Raw genomic sequence first — 15,260 nt, forward strand, 5'->3', positions numbered from 1 at the left:
GACCGTTGTCTGCGTGTGCATTGCGTAGTTTGCGCGCGCAGACCATAGGCCGCGCATGCGCAGAACGGCGAAAACGCTGTTCTGTGCATGCAAAATCACTGAAAATTGCCGGATCCGCTTTCCGGCGATTTTCACTATACGGCAGGCCCCTGGAACAGAACCCGCCGTATTCCCGGGGCCCTGCTGTATATATATATATATATATATATATATATATATATATATAATTAATTCCAGGTTCGCTAGTCATATCTTGACTATTGAATATGTCTATAGACTAAAGTGGCCAATATATACAGTACATATGCAAGATCAGTTTACTGCCTCGGGTATCTGATAGTAGCACACTAGGTCAGGGGTGCGCCCCCCTGCCTGGCAGCCCCAGTGCTCATGCCCCCCTCTCCTAGAACCCAGCATCAAATTACCCCGCAGCGTAATTTGATGCGCGTTGCCATGGCGACATGTCACTAAAGAGTCGGCAGAGAGCAGGCCTCCCCCAGCATTTAATTTAAATGCTTTGGAGAAGAGCACAGGGCCTCTGTAACCACCATGCCCCCACCCCCTAGAGAATCTTGCACCCCCCAGTTTGCGCACCCTTGCAGTAGGTGATACTTTTTGGCAATGACTCAATATTATCAGGTATTGTAATTTAGTGAGTAGCACATGAATAGAGAATTAGCAATTAATTCTTTATTCACATGCTCATTTGTAACACAATATTTACATACGGATGGACCATGATTTATTAACATTTTGGCCGCAAGGAAACTGCAGCTCAATGAAGGCTGACCGAGGCCCAGTCACAGTTTCCCCATGCCCAAAAGCCTTACCAGTCTGGAAAAGCTTCCCAAGGTACAAGCCATCCAATGTGGTACCATATGCTTCCCTCCCTTTAAGATGACATCACATCATCCAAAAAAAGAGAAGGCAGCACATGGTACATGCACCAATCTGATTGGTGGATGTACCGTGTAATTCCATCAAGTTTGGTCATTCCCTGCCAAACATGCCTAGGCACATTGTACATCCAACAATCAGATTGGATGTTTCATGTGTCTGTCAAATGTCACGTCTCATTTGACAGGAAGAAGACGGTGTGGCAACATCTGCGGGACCTGTTCAAGAAGAAGAGGAGAAAATACAGAACACAAAAGAAGGAATATAAGAACTATTTACTGGTGACTCCTCTTCAAGCAACGGAGGATCATGGACTTCTCCGCACCATGCTGTACTTCAAGCTGAGCATCATTGCTTCGTGGTTCGAGTTAATTGGTGCCACAGTTGGATGAGGATGAAAGCCTTCATCTCAGCCAGGGTAAGATACATTTATTGACTATGGGGTGCCCATTGATTGTCACTTTGATTATCTGTGCCCCCACTGAGGGCATAACCACAGTGACAATCAATGGATCTATTGGCTAGTGTTTGTTTTTATTGTAATGTTTATTTTATTTAATAGTGTTAATTTTTATATCACTAATGGGCAAAAGCACTATTAGCCATATTTGGCTAATAGTTCCATTGCCCATTTGTGTGTGGTGATGGGAGTAGAGGGGGTGGGTGATAGGGATAGTTGTCTCGGGGAGGGTAGTTAGGCCTCCCACGGGGGGGAAGAGGGGTTAACCCCTTAATTACCTTCATGGAAGTAACTGCTAAGGTAATTAAGGGGTTACTAGCCAGTAGCCAGTGTTTTTATTTTAATGTTGGTTCCCCTGAAGACTAGGGCGGTCTTCATCCTGGCAGGGGTAAGTACAAGTTTTATTTACTATAGGCTGTTGATTGCTTTTGAACATTTGAATGGGCAAAAACACTATTAGGCAGATCTCGCTTCTAGTTTTTTTTTGCCCATTACTGTGTGATAATATAGGGCAGCGGTGCGCAAACTGGGGGGCGCTAGATTTTCTGGGGTTGGCGCGGCAGTTAGAGGTCTCCTGCTCTCTCCCCAGGCATTTAAATTAAATGCTGGGGGGCCACTCAAGGCCTCTATAATACACTTACCTTTCAGCGACGCATCATCCTGGTAACCCGGCGTCAAATGACGCCACGGGGTCACATAACCCCACGCATCATTTGATACAGGGATCAAGTGGGGGGGAGGCGAGACACTGAGGAAAGCAGGCAGGGTTGCGCACGGGAGAAATTTGCGCACCCCTGGTATAGGGAATAGCTAGTAGGGTGCCCATTGATTGCCAATGTGGCTATCTGTGCTCCCGTTGAGGGCATAGATAACTATAGTGGCAATCAATGGCTAGTATTTGTTGATTCTACAGTAATTTGTATTTTATTGTAATGTGCAGTACTGTATATTTGAACGGGCAAAGGCACTATTAGCTATGTTTAGCAAATAGGGCTTTTGCCCATTCCTGTGGAAGGGTGGGCATTTGTTGGGGGTAGAGGGGGGGTCATGTCAGCAGTAAATACATCTTTATTGCCCATACAACTGTTATTTCTGGAAGAATATAAAATAAATGCATCTCAGTCCACTTTTTATTTATTTATAACATGGGGACAAGCAGATCTGTACCGCATTAATTCCAGCTCCCAGGAATCCTGTAGTACGAGATACATACAGGGAAAACTATTGGTTACTTTATGGTATTTAAAGCTGCAGTTCAGTCAATATCCTGCATGTGTGTTTTTTTTTAATAAATCAGTTCTGTAGTAAGAAAAAATACTTTTAGCATTTTCTGTTTTTAAAAAAACAACTTTGAAAGACCAATTTTCTTGTATTCTATTTTAACAGCCATTTGCTAAGGCACTGCCCCTTCATGTCCTGTCACAAGCCCTGGCACACACCCCTTTGTCAGCCCTGCCCTCCCTCTAGCACAAGTCAGTGCAGGATTGCTCATGAATATTCATGAGCTTCCACTGCCAGTCAAGCAGATTATAAACAAATCCCAGCTTTTAATATGTCACCAAATTTCGACCTATCAATACATGGAAAACAAATTGAGCTGCAGCTATACAGTTCTTTAGGTAATTAGAGATTGCACACATAAAACTATTGAAGTAAAAAAATACATGTAAAAAAAAAAAAAAAAAAGACTGAACTGCAGCTTTAAATCCCGGCTTCACACAGGCCCATAGGAAGTGGTAACAGATTGTGACTTCCTATTGGTCCTCCCAGCATGGGAGATTTAAACTGCCATTGTTTGCTGGCAATTCAGGGATCCCCAGAACTGAAATTAACATTCAGCGCGTCGGAGACCCACTGCTTCCCACCTATGTTAAAAATAAATAATAAAAATATTTGAAGAGGCAGGCTCTGTTAAAGCTGCAGACCAAGCAACATCATGTTTTTTTTAAAAAATATATCAGTTCTGCACTATCATAAAAAACTTGTAGCATTTTTTATTTTAAAAACAACTCTGAATTTTTAATGTATTATAATCAAACAAGCATTTTTGTTTCTATAGCAACCATTTACAAAGTCAGATCCCCTTCCTCTTCTGAAAAAGGCTCTGGCCCTTTTTGAGCCCTGACTTCTCTCTAGCAATGCACCAATTGTATCTAGTTACTGCCTGGTCACATGATCTTCACCACAGAACTCTGCCTCGTGTCCTCTTCTGCTGCACTGACAGCCATTTCGTGAACCCCCGAGCCGAATCTTCGCCGATCGGCAACTTAGCCGATTACTTCTCATTGTGTGGATTGTATTGATGCACATATTAAGGGGGGGGGGGGGGGGGGAGAGGGGGAAATGGAGGGAAAAAAAAAACCCCGGCAGCCTGGACTGCTGCTTTAAGACAAAAAAATGTTACTGGCAGTGACAAGTTACATCTGGGCGATGGATGCCTCAAATGAGTATTTTAAAATTATTTTGTAGATATATATACAGGAGTGCAATTTCAACAATACACAGCGAGAGACCCTCTGCCCCTCATCTTTATTGATTCTGGTAAGAACAGGGTGGGTGAAGGGTACAGAAAACACTTTGTTCACAAACATTCCGTTCCCCCTAGTTATAAACCCCAAAGCAATGCAATTGTGTGGCTGGCTATGTGGGCTTGTGGCACTGCAATTTTTGCTAGTGATATACAAACAACCAATGGTGGAAATTCCAATGATTTATTGTTTAAATATGAATGAACTTTGTTGACCTTGTGAAACACCAAGCATCTCACAAAATGAAAAGCTAAACATTTAAACTAAAAAAAGTCAGTTACAACAAGACAGCAATGCATGTTACAGAAATCAGGAGGTGGGAAGGAACGTTTCGATGTTAGTTTGCTTATAAGAGTGATAAGGCGTAAAAATAAATTAAATATTGTGCCATTATTTGTGATCTGCATAGACAAAATATGCAAATTGCATTTGTATTACTAATTAGTCTCAACTAAAATAGGATTTGTGATTCTGCATTTAAAAAAGTAAGTGGCTTTTTGTATGTCAATTAGGTGACAGAATTCACTTGGAACATTTTAAGCATGCACACAAAGGAACTTAGGAAGTAAAGAAACTGGTGCTATATATAATACACTTCAAGAGGACCATAATGACAAATCCCCCCCCCGCCCCCCCAACCACTTTATCCTTTTATCTTTCAGTTATCCTCTTTACTAATAAATAAACCTCCATTTTCATCACTAACAGAGCTGGGAAATAATCTTAAATGAAAAAACTTCAAAACAAGTGAGCACAATTTTGAAAGTGAAACAAATGAAACACAAAACGTGATAAAACTTTGTGAATGAACTAAAAATGTATTAGAAGAAAAGCAAATATACAACTTTTTTTTTTTTTACATAAATACATTTTATTTTAACCTGTAATAACTCTTATTAAAGGCAACATACATTGTCCCGAAGCGTATTTATCCATTAGTAGTAAGGCTAGCAATGCTTTGTCAGACGGGCCTCTAAGCAATCCTTATTCCGCTGCTGAACTTCCTGGTTGCAGGTTTAATGCAGCTCGAGTTCAGGAGCGCTGGAAAACAATCGAAGCTGCTGTTCCTGGCTCTTTCTAAACTCCTCAAATCCATAAGGAAACAGCTACTATCCATTAGTCTTTTAAAGCAGAATGTTCATGGAGACGTCGTCATTCTCTAACCCGCACAAATAATGAAGAGGCTGCAGTAGGTAGTGATGCAAAAAGAAAACCCATTAGTACCCACTGATCCTTGCCAGGTCTGCTAAACTGAGCAGTGTCAACCTGCACTGCCATCTAGATTTAATAAAGGACTATCTACTTATGCAAGAAATATTTCTGTATTACTGGGGAGCCAAGCAGAACTCGTTAGCAGCTGTAATAAAAACCATTCCAGTCATGTTTTTATGTATCCGCTTGCAAATGACAAAAATAGCCCCATACTGTATAAGCAGAATATTTACATGTAATATTTCCCAAAAAATGCAGCAATCCCAACATGCATAAAAACAAACTGGATATTTAGTGCAAATAGTTTTAAAACATTTTCTTAATCCATTTGTAGCAACATGGTGCGAGAACTATTAAAAGCAGAAGGTGCAACAGAATCGTATCATTTAGCAATAAAACAACAAATGAGGACTTCCTAGCTGATAAAATTGTACACCAGGAAGTTGGGTTCATTGCAGTAAGTGCTTGCAAACAGCTTGCCATCCGGTGTTGGGTCGGAGAAGGCAATTTCACCCAGAGAGAGATGAGAGCCGTACAAGAAAGAACTCCTAAAACAGATTGAAAGAAAAGATGGTCACAAATACATCACCATTAGTGCGTTGTAAGTAAGCAAGGTGCACTCCTCTATATATACACACACAGGGCTTCACCGTGTTTACCATCAGTAAAGGTAGTCAAGGTATTTAATGTTTATACTTTTGTTAGCTTACGCCAGTGATTTCCAACCTTTTTTGTTTGGAGGAACCCTTGAAGTATTTCGAAAACTCTCAGGGAACCCCTATCTGGCTGACACATATTAGGTTCGACAGGGGTCAGTCACATTTCATACCCCACGAGCCACCTCTATTTCCCAACCTTTACCCATGTATTTCTCTCCCCTCCTCACTCACTCTCCCGCCTCACATGTATTTATCCCTTGCGTCTCTTACTCCCTCTTTTCCTCACTCACTCCCTCTTGCCCCCTCCTCTCTTCTCTCACTCGCCCCTACTTTCCTTCAATTACCCCACTCTCTCAATCCACCCTACAAAATACATACAAAAACAACCCCACCCCCAGTAGGAGGGGGGGAGTCTGTGGTCCATAGGAGGAACCCCCGAGACTGCTTCAAGGAGCCCCAGGGTTCCACGGTCAGCTTTAATACCGAACGTGGAATATGGATCACCTGGAGATAAAATGACATGCTTAAAGCAAACTGAACGTGCTGTTAGAGCCATAAATTGCCTCTGCTGGCTACTGCCGGCCACCCCCTTGATAACAATCTCACCTCACAGCATCCACCATGCGACTGGCGATGGCCTTTCTGCGCATCGGAGAAAACACCCAGACTCTGCTGATCCCACATATCGCAGCCTCTGGTCTGGTGGAGCATCTCCAGGCTCGGTGACGCTCCAGAAGCCCCTGACTCATCGACTCCGGGGAGAGCGGCTCAGTGATGACTCGAAATGCCTGCAGAGAATACAGAGATTGTACACGGTTCTGCTGTTACCATCAGTGCCTAACACAGGCTTACCCTTTCTAATCAATTTCTTTTAATTTGGCATTTATTGGCTTTGATATTAAGGTATCTTACATAATATTACACTAAACGGCTCTAAAGACAGGAAGTTGATAAATAATACAATACGACAAACCGAGACAATGGAATGGTCAGAAGGCACAACAGAATAAATGGCAGATTCATAAAGAAAAGAAGATGGGAACGTACCCCTAATTATAGAAACATTTAAATACTGGGTGCGCAGTTCAATGCAGATACTGCAGATCAACTGGACCTACAGGATGATTAATCTGTTTACAGCAAAAAGGTCGATAAAGGCTAGATTTTATCTAACAAGGCTGGTGTGCCATTTTCTCTACACTGGTATATCAAGTCAAATCACTCCTTGAACGTTAACTTTTAGTCAATATTCTCTAAAGGAGAAGATGCATGCAATGGATTTATGCAGTAATAGCAGCATTGCTTTATGTCAGAGCTCGTGCCTCTTCAAATAAAAAGGTTCCACAAGTCGTTCTAGAAGGGACTGGGTTGAACTATTGCTTTCACCTATATCCTTTATTGTGGCAACATGAGAACCTCTGGCCACTACAGGAGGGCCAGCATAAGCCACGGCATGTACATAACCTTCCTGATCGTCTTGTGAAGACAAGCAAAGTGAAAACCATTTAGGGAAAGTGCCCTTCATTACTAAAATAAAATGACATGCATACAGCCAGCAACATCAGTAAGATACGAGTGACGTTTTGAGAGTTGGTCACTGCTACCATTAATGCGAATGGTTTACTGTCCTCTAAAGTCTAGTCTGAGAAAACTGTGGCCAGCTGAAGAAAAGGAAATGTTCACATGTAATAGATGTGATTCAAGCTTTGTACGTACCTGTTTGATCGGTTCTGCAATCAAACAGCCAACTATCTTCTTGTCATTAGACACAAACAGATATGTTTTGGTCTTGCTTGGGCAGTGTAAGATAACCTGCTTAAACCCCAGCTCGCTATCCACAAGCTCTCGCACTTCTTCTGCCTGTACAATACAGAAGTCAAAATAACAAAACGCAAATCGTTTTGGAAAAACATGAAGGAAAAAACAAACAAAAGTGAAGCGCAATACGGTGCATGAAGGAGAAACGGACATTATACAAAAGAAACGAAAAATGAGAAGCTGATACAATAACAATTTCTGAAGATAAGCAATGCTTTGGAATAATATTTATCTGGATAATTCTGATTAATTGGTGGTAAATAACAAATACTTACAAAAAAACAAAACTGTACATGGCCTCAACCATTAGTTTCAAAGTAAGTAAAAGAAGTAACGCAAAGAAAGGGCAGGGTGCTCGGGAAGCAACGCAGATGGCGAAAGCATTCCCAAGTCGTTCGTGTTTTCACGCAGTAGCAAGCAATAGCACTAAACACTATTAAAATCCTACAACCAGCTAAATTCAAACCTTGAGAAACACCATTGAGACTTGTAGGTCTGTTCACATGTTGAGATATAAAAGTGGCGTTATTTCACAGAAATAATCTTAGGGGAGTTTCCTAAAGTAAACACTCCTCTCCAAAATCCTTCAAGCATCTAACACTGATCTAGAATCTGGTACAGATTTGATGTACGAGACATTAATACACACTACACCCAGTTTTCAGCAGGATATTGCACTTGTAATATTACTTTTTTTCCTATACCTTTTTTACGGCATATTTTGGATCATCTGGTAAGATCATTATAATTTTTCCATCCCAAAATTCACAAACCACTCGCTCTTTCTTCCAACCCTGCAATAACGAAAACAAGACGTATTTAGTTGAAAGCCCTAGTTTCATATTTTGTCATTTTAACAGGTATTTAAAGGTTGAAACGCTGAACAGTTCAGTAAACACAGTAATGGCAAACGCTTGTATTTGGAGAAGCTTCAGAAAGCTCTTCCCAAAGAAGGTTTATGAAGTGGTTCAGCAGTATAGCGTTGAAACGACTTGGCTTGGGATTCATTTACCACATATCGAATGCCATCGAGTAACCTCTGGTGGTAGTGACCGTGCTGTGCTTCATCCTCGGGACTGGCTGCCGTATAGATCATCCCACATGTGCTACAGATGATCGGACCAAAGTGCTTCTGTCCGGCATCCTGGCACAAGACAAAAACCAGTACAGTAAAGAACCTATATCCTCTCACCATATAAATGAGGTATTTAGCGGCAATGATACTAAACCTGATCTTTACGTGACATATTTAGCAGAATGGTCCTTATCAAATGGAATGAACACATATCCTCGCTCACTATTTCTTTCTAAGGCCTCGGCCATGTTTAGCGCTTGCTCGCAGAAGCGCGCTCCCGCTCAGCACTGAGCCCCTACAGCCGCAATTAGAGCAGCTTTAGTAGGGGCTCGCCTACGCTTCCGCAAGCGCGCGGAAGCGTAGGTCTTAGGGGAATTTAAAATTCCCCCGCTTGACGGCACGACAGGCCGGTCACGTGAGTGGTTCGCCCAATGAGGGCGAACCAGGTCCGTGACGCAATTGGCCCGCCCAATGAGGGCGCGCCGGGCAAGCAACCGCAAGGCCAGGGACAGCACCCGCTTTCCCTGAGCCTCAGCGCTCTAGCGGTAAGCCTGGCCGAGGCCTCGTTTAAAATTGCGGCGTCGGTGTGCACACGACGTCACTTGCGAAACCTGCACTGCAGGCATCGGGAGGTGTCAAGCGATTCGCCCTCATTGGCTGAACCGCTCACGTGACACGGCAAGAACAATTTCAAATGTTTTTTTTTTAAATTGTGCGCTTGGACGCACTCGTTGGACGACATTTTGTTTCGGCGACGCGTGGCCACTATAAAATGAGGCCTAACGGCTTTCAGCTTTCCAATAATGAGATACTGAAACCCAAGGCCGTGAACAATCTACCCTCTCCAATGGCTTGGTGTCCATTGCTGTGGTTTACAGGGCAGTAGGAAAGGACACCACTCCACTGACCAGAGATTCTGTCTTACATATTGCGTAAGGCCGAGGCCCCGCTGCACGCGCCTGCACGGCACTTCTCCGCAATCTGCGGTCTTTAGGGAGCTGGTTTCAGGCGCGGGCCGTGGCCAAAACAGGGGGTTAGGGGGCGGGGTGATGGAAGTGACTGTTTACATTTCACACTGGATTAGTAATTCTCTAATCATACGATTAAACCCCAGTTTGAAGAATTCAGAAAAAGTGGAGAGTTTTGAAACAGACAATTTAAAAAAAAAAAAAAAAAAAAATGATGTTGGTGAACCAAACCATGAGACCGTTGCTTCTTGCCAAGATGGGTCATCATTCTCTGACTAACATTAATACTCAGAATACCTGCAGGCCACCCCCCTGCCGGCGATCTCCACTCCTCATTGGCTCCACGCCACACCACGTGACGCGTCGCCGCTTGGGATCACAATCCTATTGCATCCCCTGCTGGCTGACGCGTCACAGTGCGTAGTGAGCCCTGCAGTGAGGAGGGACCAGGGCCGGCTCGGGAGGAGGTCAGGAGCTGGCGAGTGACGCGCGCGGCTGCACCGTTGGATGCAGCGGGACCTCAGCCTGAGTAGAGTTCACTTGAACATGGTGAAACAGGTCTAACTGCTTAACCACCGCTTTGTAAAAATTGTACTTGCGTTGCCCATAAGGGAAGGATTATACAACAGTAGCTTTGCAGTGCAACGCGTTAGGTTAGCAGCATGACGGACAACAAAAACGTCTAAATCCACTTATGTTACCAGATTATGCACAAATCAGAGCGATCCATACAAAGTTGCTGCAAACGTCATTTTAACCCTTTCAAGGCATTAGTGGCGAAATTAGTTGCGTTCTATAAATAATGTCACTAATCTACGTTAATATTTTCCATTTTCTGTAACAATCCATACCAAAAAAATTAAAATGTAAAAATGAGTCCCCCCCCCCCATTACTTGGGACATATTATATTATAAGGTCCCAACAGTACTTACAATGATCAGCTGGTCCTCAGAGTCCTTGTTGGCTTCTTTCTGCTTCTTGCTTTGCTTGTGGGTTTTGCTTAGTGCAGCGGGGGTACTTGTAGGGGTGCTGGAGCCGACGGGAGAGGACAGTTCTCCCCGCAGATCCAAAACCCTTAACATATTATTGCAAATGTTAGCCCTTTAAAAACATCTTTCATAACCTGTTTGAAGGGTAATTGAAAAGTTAAACATCCCACTCCAGCTTCGCCCCGTGCAAGACTAGGGCCCAGAGGCGTTGCAAGTGTGTGCAAACGTAATTATACGGAGATAATATTGTCAGTATTCAGAAATCTGGATTATGACAATATTGGTCAATTGGTCCCAGGCTCCCAGAAGAGGAAACATTTCACCTCTTTATACTCTGTGCTGCACATTATTTCTAGTGCTCAGGGGAGGGAAATTATGATTTTATCTGCAAGTTAAAAATGGGGTAAAAAAAAAATGTATCAAAAAAATCATATCCATAACAGATTGTGCACTCGAGGCATATAGCGAGTTGCATACGCTCTTAATATAAAACCAGTCTTTCAACTCACTGCCTTATAGTCCAAATGAAATGAGTAATGCGTCCGGAAAATACTTAGACATCAAATAGTCTGTTTATCAGAAGCGCCAGCTTAACTCCCTGTAATATACGATGTAGGTCTGAGGAAATTGGATTATTACCCCTATTTAGGCCTCTTTTTTTCCAAGGGTTATAAACACACATTTGGGAACTGATGTGATAGAGTCCAGCCTCCCAGGGGGGATAAACACCAGCTATGTATGCATAAGTGCAAATGGCTTGCCATGCAAAGGGAGTGAGCAGCATATAGAGAAAGAAAAAGACCCCATAGCATTATTCTCTCGTGCCTTGAAATGTCAGGTCCAGCAGGACAAGAAATCCGATCGGTTATAGCAAGGGTTCCCAACTCCTCAAGAACCCCAACAGGTCATGTATGAAGGATCTCTCTGCTTCAGCACAGGTGGCTCAGTCATTTTGACTAAACCATCTGTGCAGAAGCAGGGATATCCTTCATACCCAACGTACTTGAGTGGAGTTGGAAGCCCTGCGTTATGGCATAAAAGACTCGGATCAATGAATCACAACATTTCACCAAGTGTCACATCAAGGAGACGATTGCTTTTCTCGTACCAGGTCGGTATCTTCGATTTGTCCTGTATAGTTGTATCTTTTGTGTCTTCGTGTGTTTGTGTGTGTGGGTTGGGGAAAATTTTGGGACAATGAATTTTGCATTATAAGATTTGTATTTTTCCCCCCACTATATTACAGGTCAATACTAAAAATGATCAATTCAGAAAATAGACCAGTACAAAAACAACTGGGAGACAACTCAATGCTTCATTCAGTACCGGAAAACAAGTCCCTCCCAGCAAATCTCCCTGCACCTCCACCTCACACGGCGATCACCAGTTTCTGGTAAGTAGTTTGAGTTTGTGACTTAGCATAATAATAATATATAATAATCATAAAATTATCAATGTCCAATTAAATATATCAAATAAGTTTGCTGCATACTTAATTGTAATTTGTATTGTGTCTAGTGGCTGAATTCATTTCCGTAGAAACGCATCTCCAGTTACATAATAGAAGTCAATGGGAAAATAGGGTTTAATATACGGAATTTCGCTTTACGGACAACATTTCTGGAACGTTTCTGTTAAGTATATCGAGGGATTTTTGTATATAGACAAAAGCATGAAAAAGAAACTAACCTTTTTTTAACTGTGGCAGGAGTACTGAAAATAGGATAGATGGTGGAAGCTAAATAAAAAGAAAACAACTTACAAAAACCACAAACAATATATAGACAGACGCTTCATAAATCAAATACGTGAGAGAAAAAAAAAAAAAAGACAAGCACAACTTTGCTTACTGATATATTGATATATTATGGGCCACAAGCCCCAATTCTCACCTGTGGCCCATAATATATCAATTGCACTTTTACTAAGCAAACTTATGCTCGTCTTTTTTATGTTTCATGTTTATGACATTGGGGGGTCCCCTGGCAGGACCCAGAAGAGCCGAGGAACCCGGTCTAGGACAGAGCACTAGACTTTCAATACGTATTCACTTTTATTCATTAAGTCTGAGTGCTGCACGGAAAATGTATAGGTTAACTTCATAAATCAAAGTTTACTTTTAAACCACAGGAGTATGTAAGTGTGAGCGCGCGAGAGCGAGCTGCGCGCACGCGGAGAGAGCGACAAGAGGGGCGTGCGCGAGAGAGAGGAAGCGAGATTGCTTTGGAAACCGCACAGATCTGTCTCCAAAGCAAATAATTACAAGCATACCCCGGTTTAAGGACACTCACTAAGTACACTCACGAGTAAGGACATATCGCCCAATAGGCAAACGGCAGCTCGCGCGTGCGCCTGTCAGCACGTCCTGAACAGCAATACCTGCTCCCTACCTGTACCGAAGCTGTGCGCAAGCGGGAGACTATAGAGCCTTTTACAAATGCGTTATTTACATCAGTTCTGCATGTATATGACGATTGCAGTACAGTACATGCATCGATAAGTGGGGAAAAGGGAGTGCTTCACTTTAAGTACATTTTCGCTTTACATACATGCTCCGGTCCCATTGCGTACGTTAATGCGGGGTATGCCTGTACAAAACAATCCAACTTGTGTCTTATAACGAATAGCTCTCATTACACAGCATCTCTGAATGGGAACAGACCGCTCACACATTACCTTTTTTGTCTGAAGATATCAGAAAAGTATCGTCCTCGTCCATGTCATAGAGAGGAGGAGATAATTCAGGCCCGGCTTTCTGCCAGAAGAGAAGAAAAGGGATTGGATTCTGTACAGGGCTCAAACATCCCCCCAAACACAAAAGCCAGCGAATGCCAATTAATATCGGGAGAGGCTGAAGTTCAACGTTACCTTTTTCATAGCAGAAGATAAAATGGGAGTTCTGAGGGGCAAGTGCTGTCCTATTTGAAAGAAGTTCGTTTGTAAATACAAGCCGGGAGCTGGGAGGGGCGTTAGTTCCTCTGGCCGCTCCCTTTTCTGTGATGCCACAGTGTGTGTTCAACAAGAATTTGCAGACAAAACCCCTCATCCCCCTTTTGATTCCCCTTCCTTACCATTTGTGACTTCCGATTAGGATAAAGGTGAACCCAGGGAAGAGGGAACACTTTGTTTAAGGCAGGTGGGCAGCATTATCAAAAGCAACCATGCTTAAAGCAAAGATTTGGCGGCTTTTGTTTCTATGGGAATGAATATCCCTTTTATCCTGGGTCTTTGATTGGGGGGAAGGTTTCTCAATGAAGTGGTTCCTCTACCGGTAGCAAAACAGTTATTAAGGTGTGTAAAGGGGAGGGAAGAGGGGTGTATGGCGGGGCACAAGCCCTTGTTTAACACCGTGACACCACAAAAGGTCTTAGCCACCGGAAATTAAAGCCTTCTCAAATCCCAGCAAACGACCTTTATCATTGACTTAAAATTAAGCACAAGTCTTTGATGTTGGTACAGAAAAATGTAACCCTGTAGACATGTCACTGCCGTTAGTGCTCTTTGGTCATGGAAGGGACTGTCCCTTTAAAATGAAGACTACCGCTCCACAAAAACAGGATTAGTCAGTGGTAGGAACAGGTGCTTTAAAGGAACAGCCCCTGTGAATATGGACTTTAACAAGACAGATAATTTTCTTCCTAATCAGTTATGCGCCATAACACACCTGGCGGTGGAAGACCTCTTAGGGCAGGGGTGGACAAAAATAGAGTCCACTTAGGAGCCAGACAGAATTTTTAGGAGCCAGCGTTTTTGTTAAATGGGAGGAGAGCGCTACTCCTACCTGTCATAGGGTGTGTCAAGTGTGCATCACTGACACGAACGTGCGCGCTCTAAACCCCCTCCCGAAGTGCTCCCCTGCCATCCCACTCAGCGCTGTGATGATCGAACCACCAGTCACCGTTGCTGCGGGTCAGCCCGACCCCGCAGCATCGGGCAAGGAAGCGTGCTGGGGAACCCCGTGTGTCAGTCGTGGCTGTGACAGGTCAATCAGTGTGGCGCACAGTACAGGCACCAGGTGTTACATTGTACATTTTCACACCACTACCTTGGGGCCTATTGATTTAAATGGTTTGTAAGGTTTCCATCAGTGCGGAAAGGCGTTTCATGGCAGAAGGCTGAACAAAAAAAATATGAATCCCACACCCCAAATAAAATATCTAGATTGAAAGAAAGCAGGCATTTCTTGACTTGTCTGGAGAAAGGTTCTTTAGAGCAGGGGTGCTTTGACAGCCTCTGATTGAGCCACCTGTGCTGAAGCAGGGATATCCTGAAAACCAGACCTGTTGAGGGGTGGGGTGCTTGAGAACTGGATTTGAGCAACCCTGCTTTAGAGAACAGAAAAGTTGATTTATCATTAAATACAATTCCTGGAGTGGGTGCCTTCTTCCTACATATATTGTACATATATACACACAAACAACTTACCAGGGTTTCAGCGTCTCCTCGCTTTGGCGTTCTAAACTCAAAAGCCAGTTTAGGATCCTTTTTATCAAGCTGACCTGGGATGTTCCCCACAATCTCCTTGAATACTTGTTCTTTTACCCTTTTGTTCGTGTGCAACCCCTTCTCATCTTCGGTGCACACATTCACCAGCCTCATCTCGCCTTGGGCCTCTTTCGGACCATCGATTTTACCACTAGAGCCTGTGCGTTT

At 43.2% G+C, this 15,260-nt stretch overlaps 1 protein-coding gene across 1 annotated transcript in view; it reads right to left on the minus strand.

Moving 5' to 3' along the window:
* Positions 1-4,683: 4,683 nt before the first annotated feature.
* ESCO2 (establishment of sister chromatid cohesion N-acetyltransferase 2) overlaps positions 4,684-15,260 on the minus strand; it is a 14,819-nt gene continuing 4,242 nt past the window's right edge. The window contains exons 2-10 of the mRNA XM_075598716.1: positions 15,033-15,260; positions 13,284-13,362; positions 12,297-12,345; positions 10,551-10,692; positions 8,587-8,718; positions 8,279-8,368; positions 7,473-7,616; positions 6,363-6,544; positions 4,684-5,645 (exon numbers count right to left, since the gene is read on the minus strand). The exon at positions 15,033-15,260 is cut by the window's right edge and continues 793 nt beyond it. Coding sequence (XP_075454831.1) covers positions 5,513-5,645; positions 6,363-6,544; positions 7,473-7,616; positions 8,279-8,368; positions 8,587-8,718; positions 10,551-10,692; positions 12,297-12,345; positions 13,284-13,362; positions 15,033-15,260 — 1,179 coding nt within the window. The 3' untranslated portion in view covers positions 4,684-5,512. The remainder of the gene's footprint in view (positions 5,646-6,362; positions 6,545-7,472; positions 7,617-8,278; positions 8,369-8,586; positions 8,719-10,550; positions 10,693-12,296; positions 12,346-13,283; positions 13,363-15,032) is intronic.

Source organism: Ascaphus truei, chromosome 4 (assembly GCF_040206685.1).
Source record: "Ascaphus truei isolate aAscTru1 chromosome 4, aAscTru1.hap1, whole genome shotgun sequence".
Taxonomy (NCBI): domain Eukaryota; kingdom Metazoa; phylum Chordata; class Amphibia; order Anura; family Ascaphidae; genus Ascaphus; species Ascaphus truei.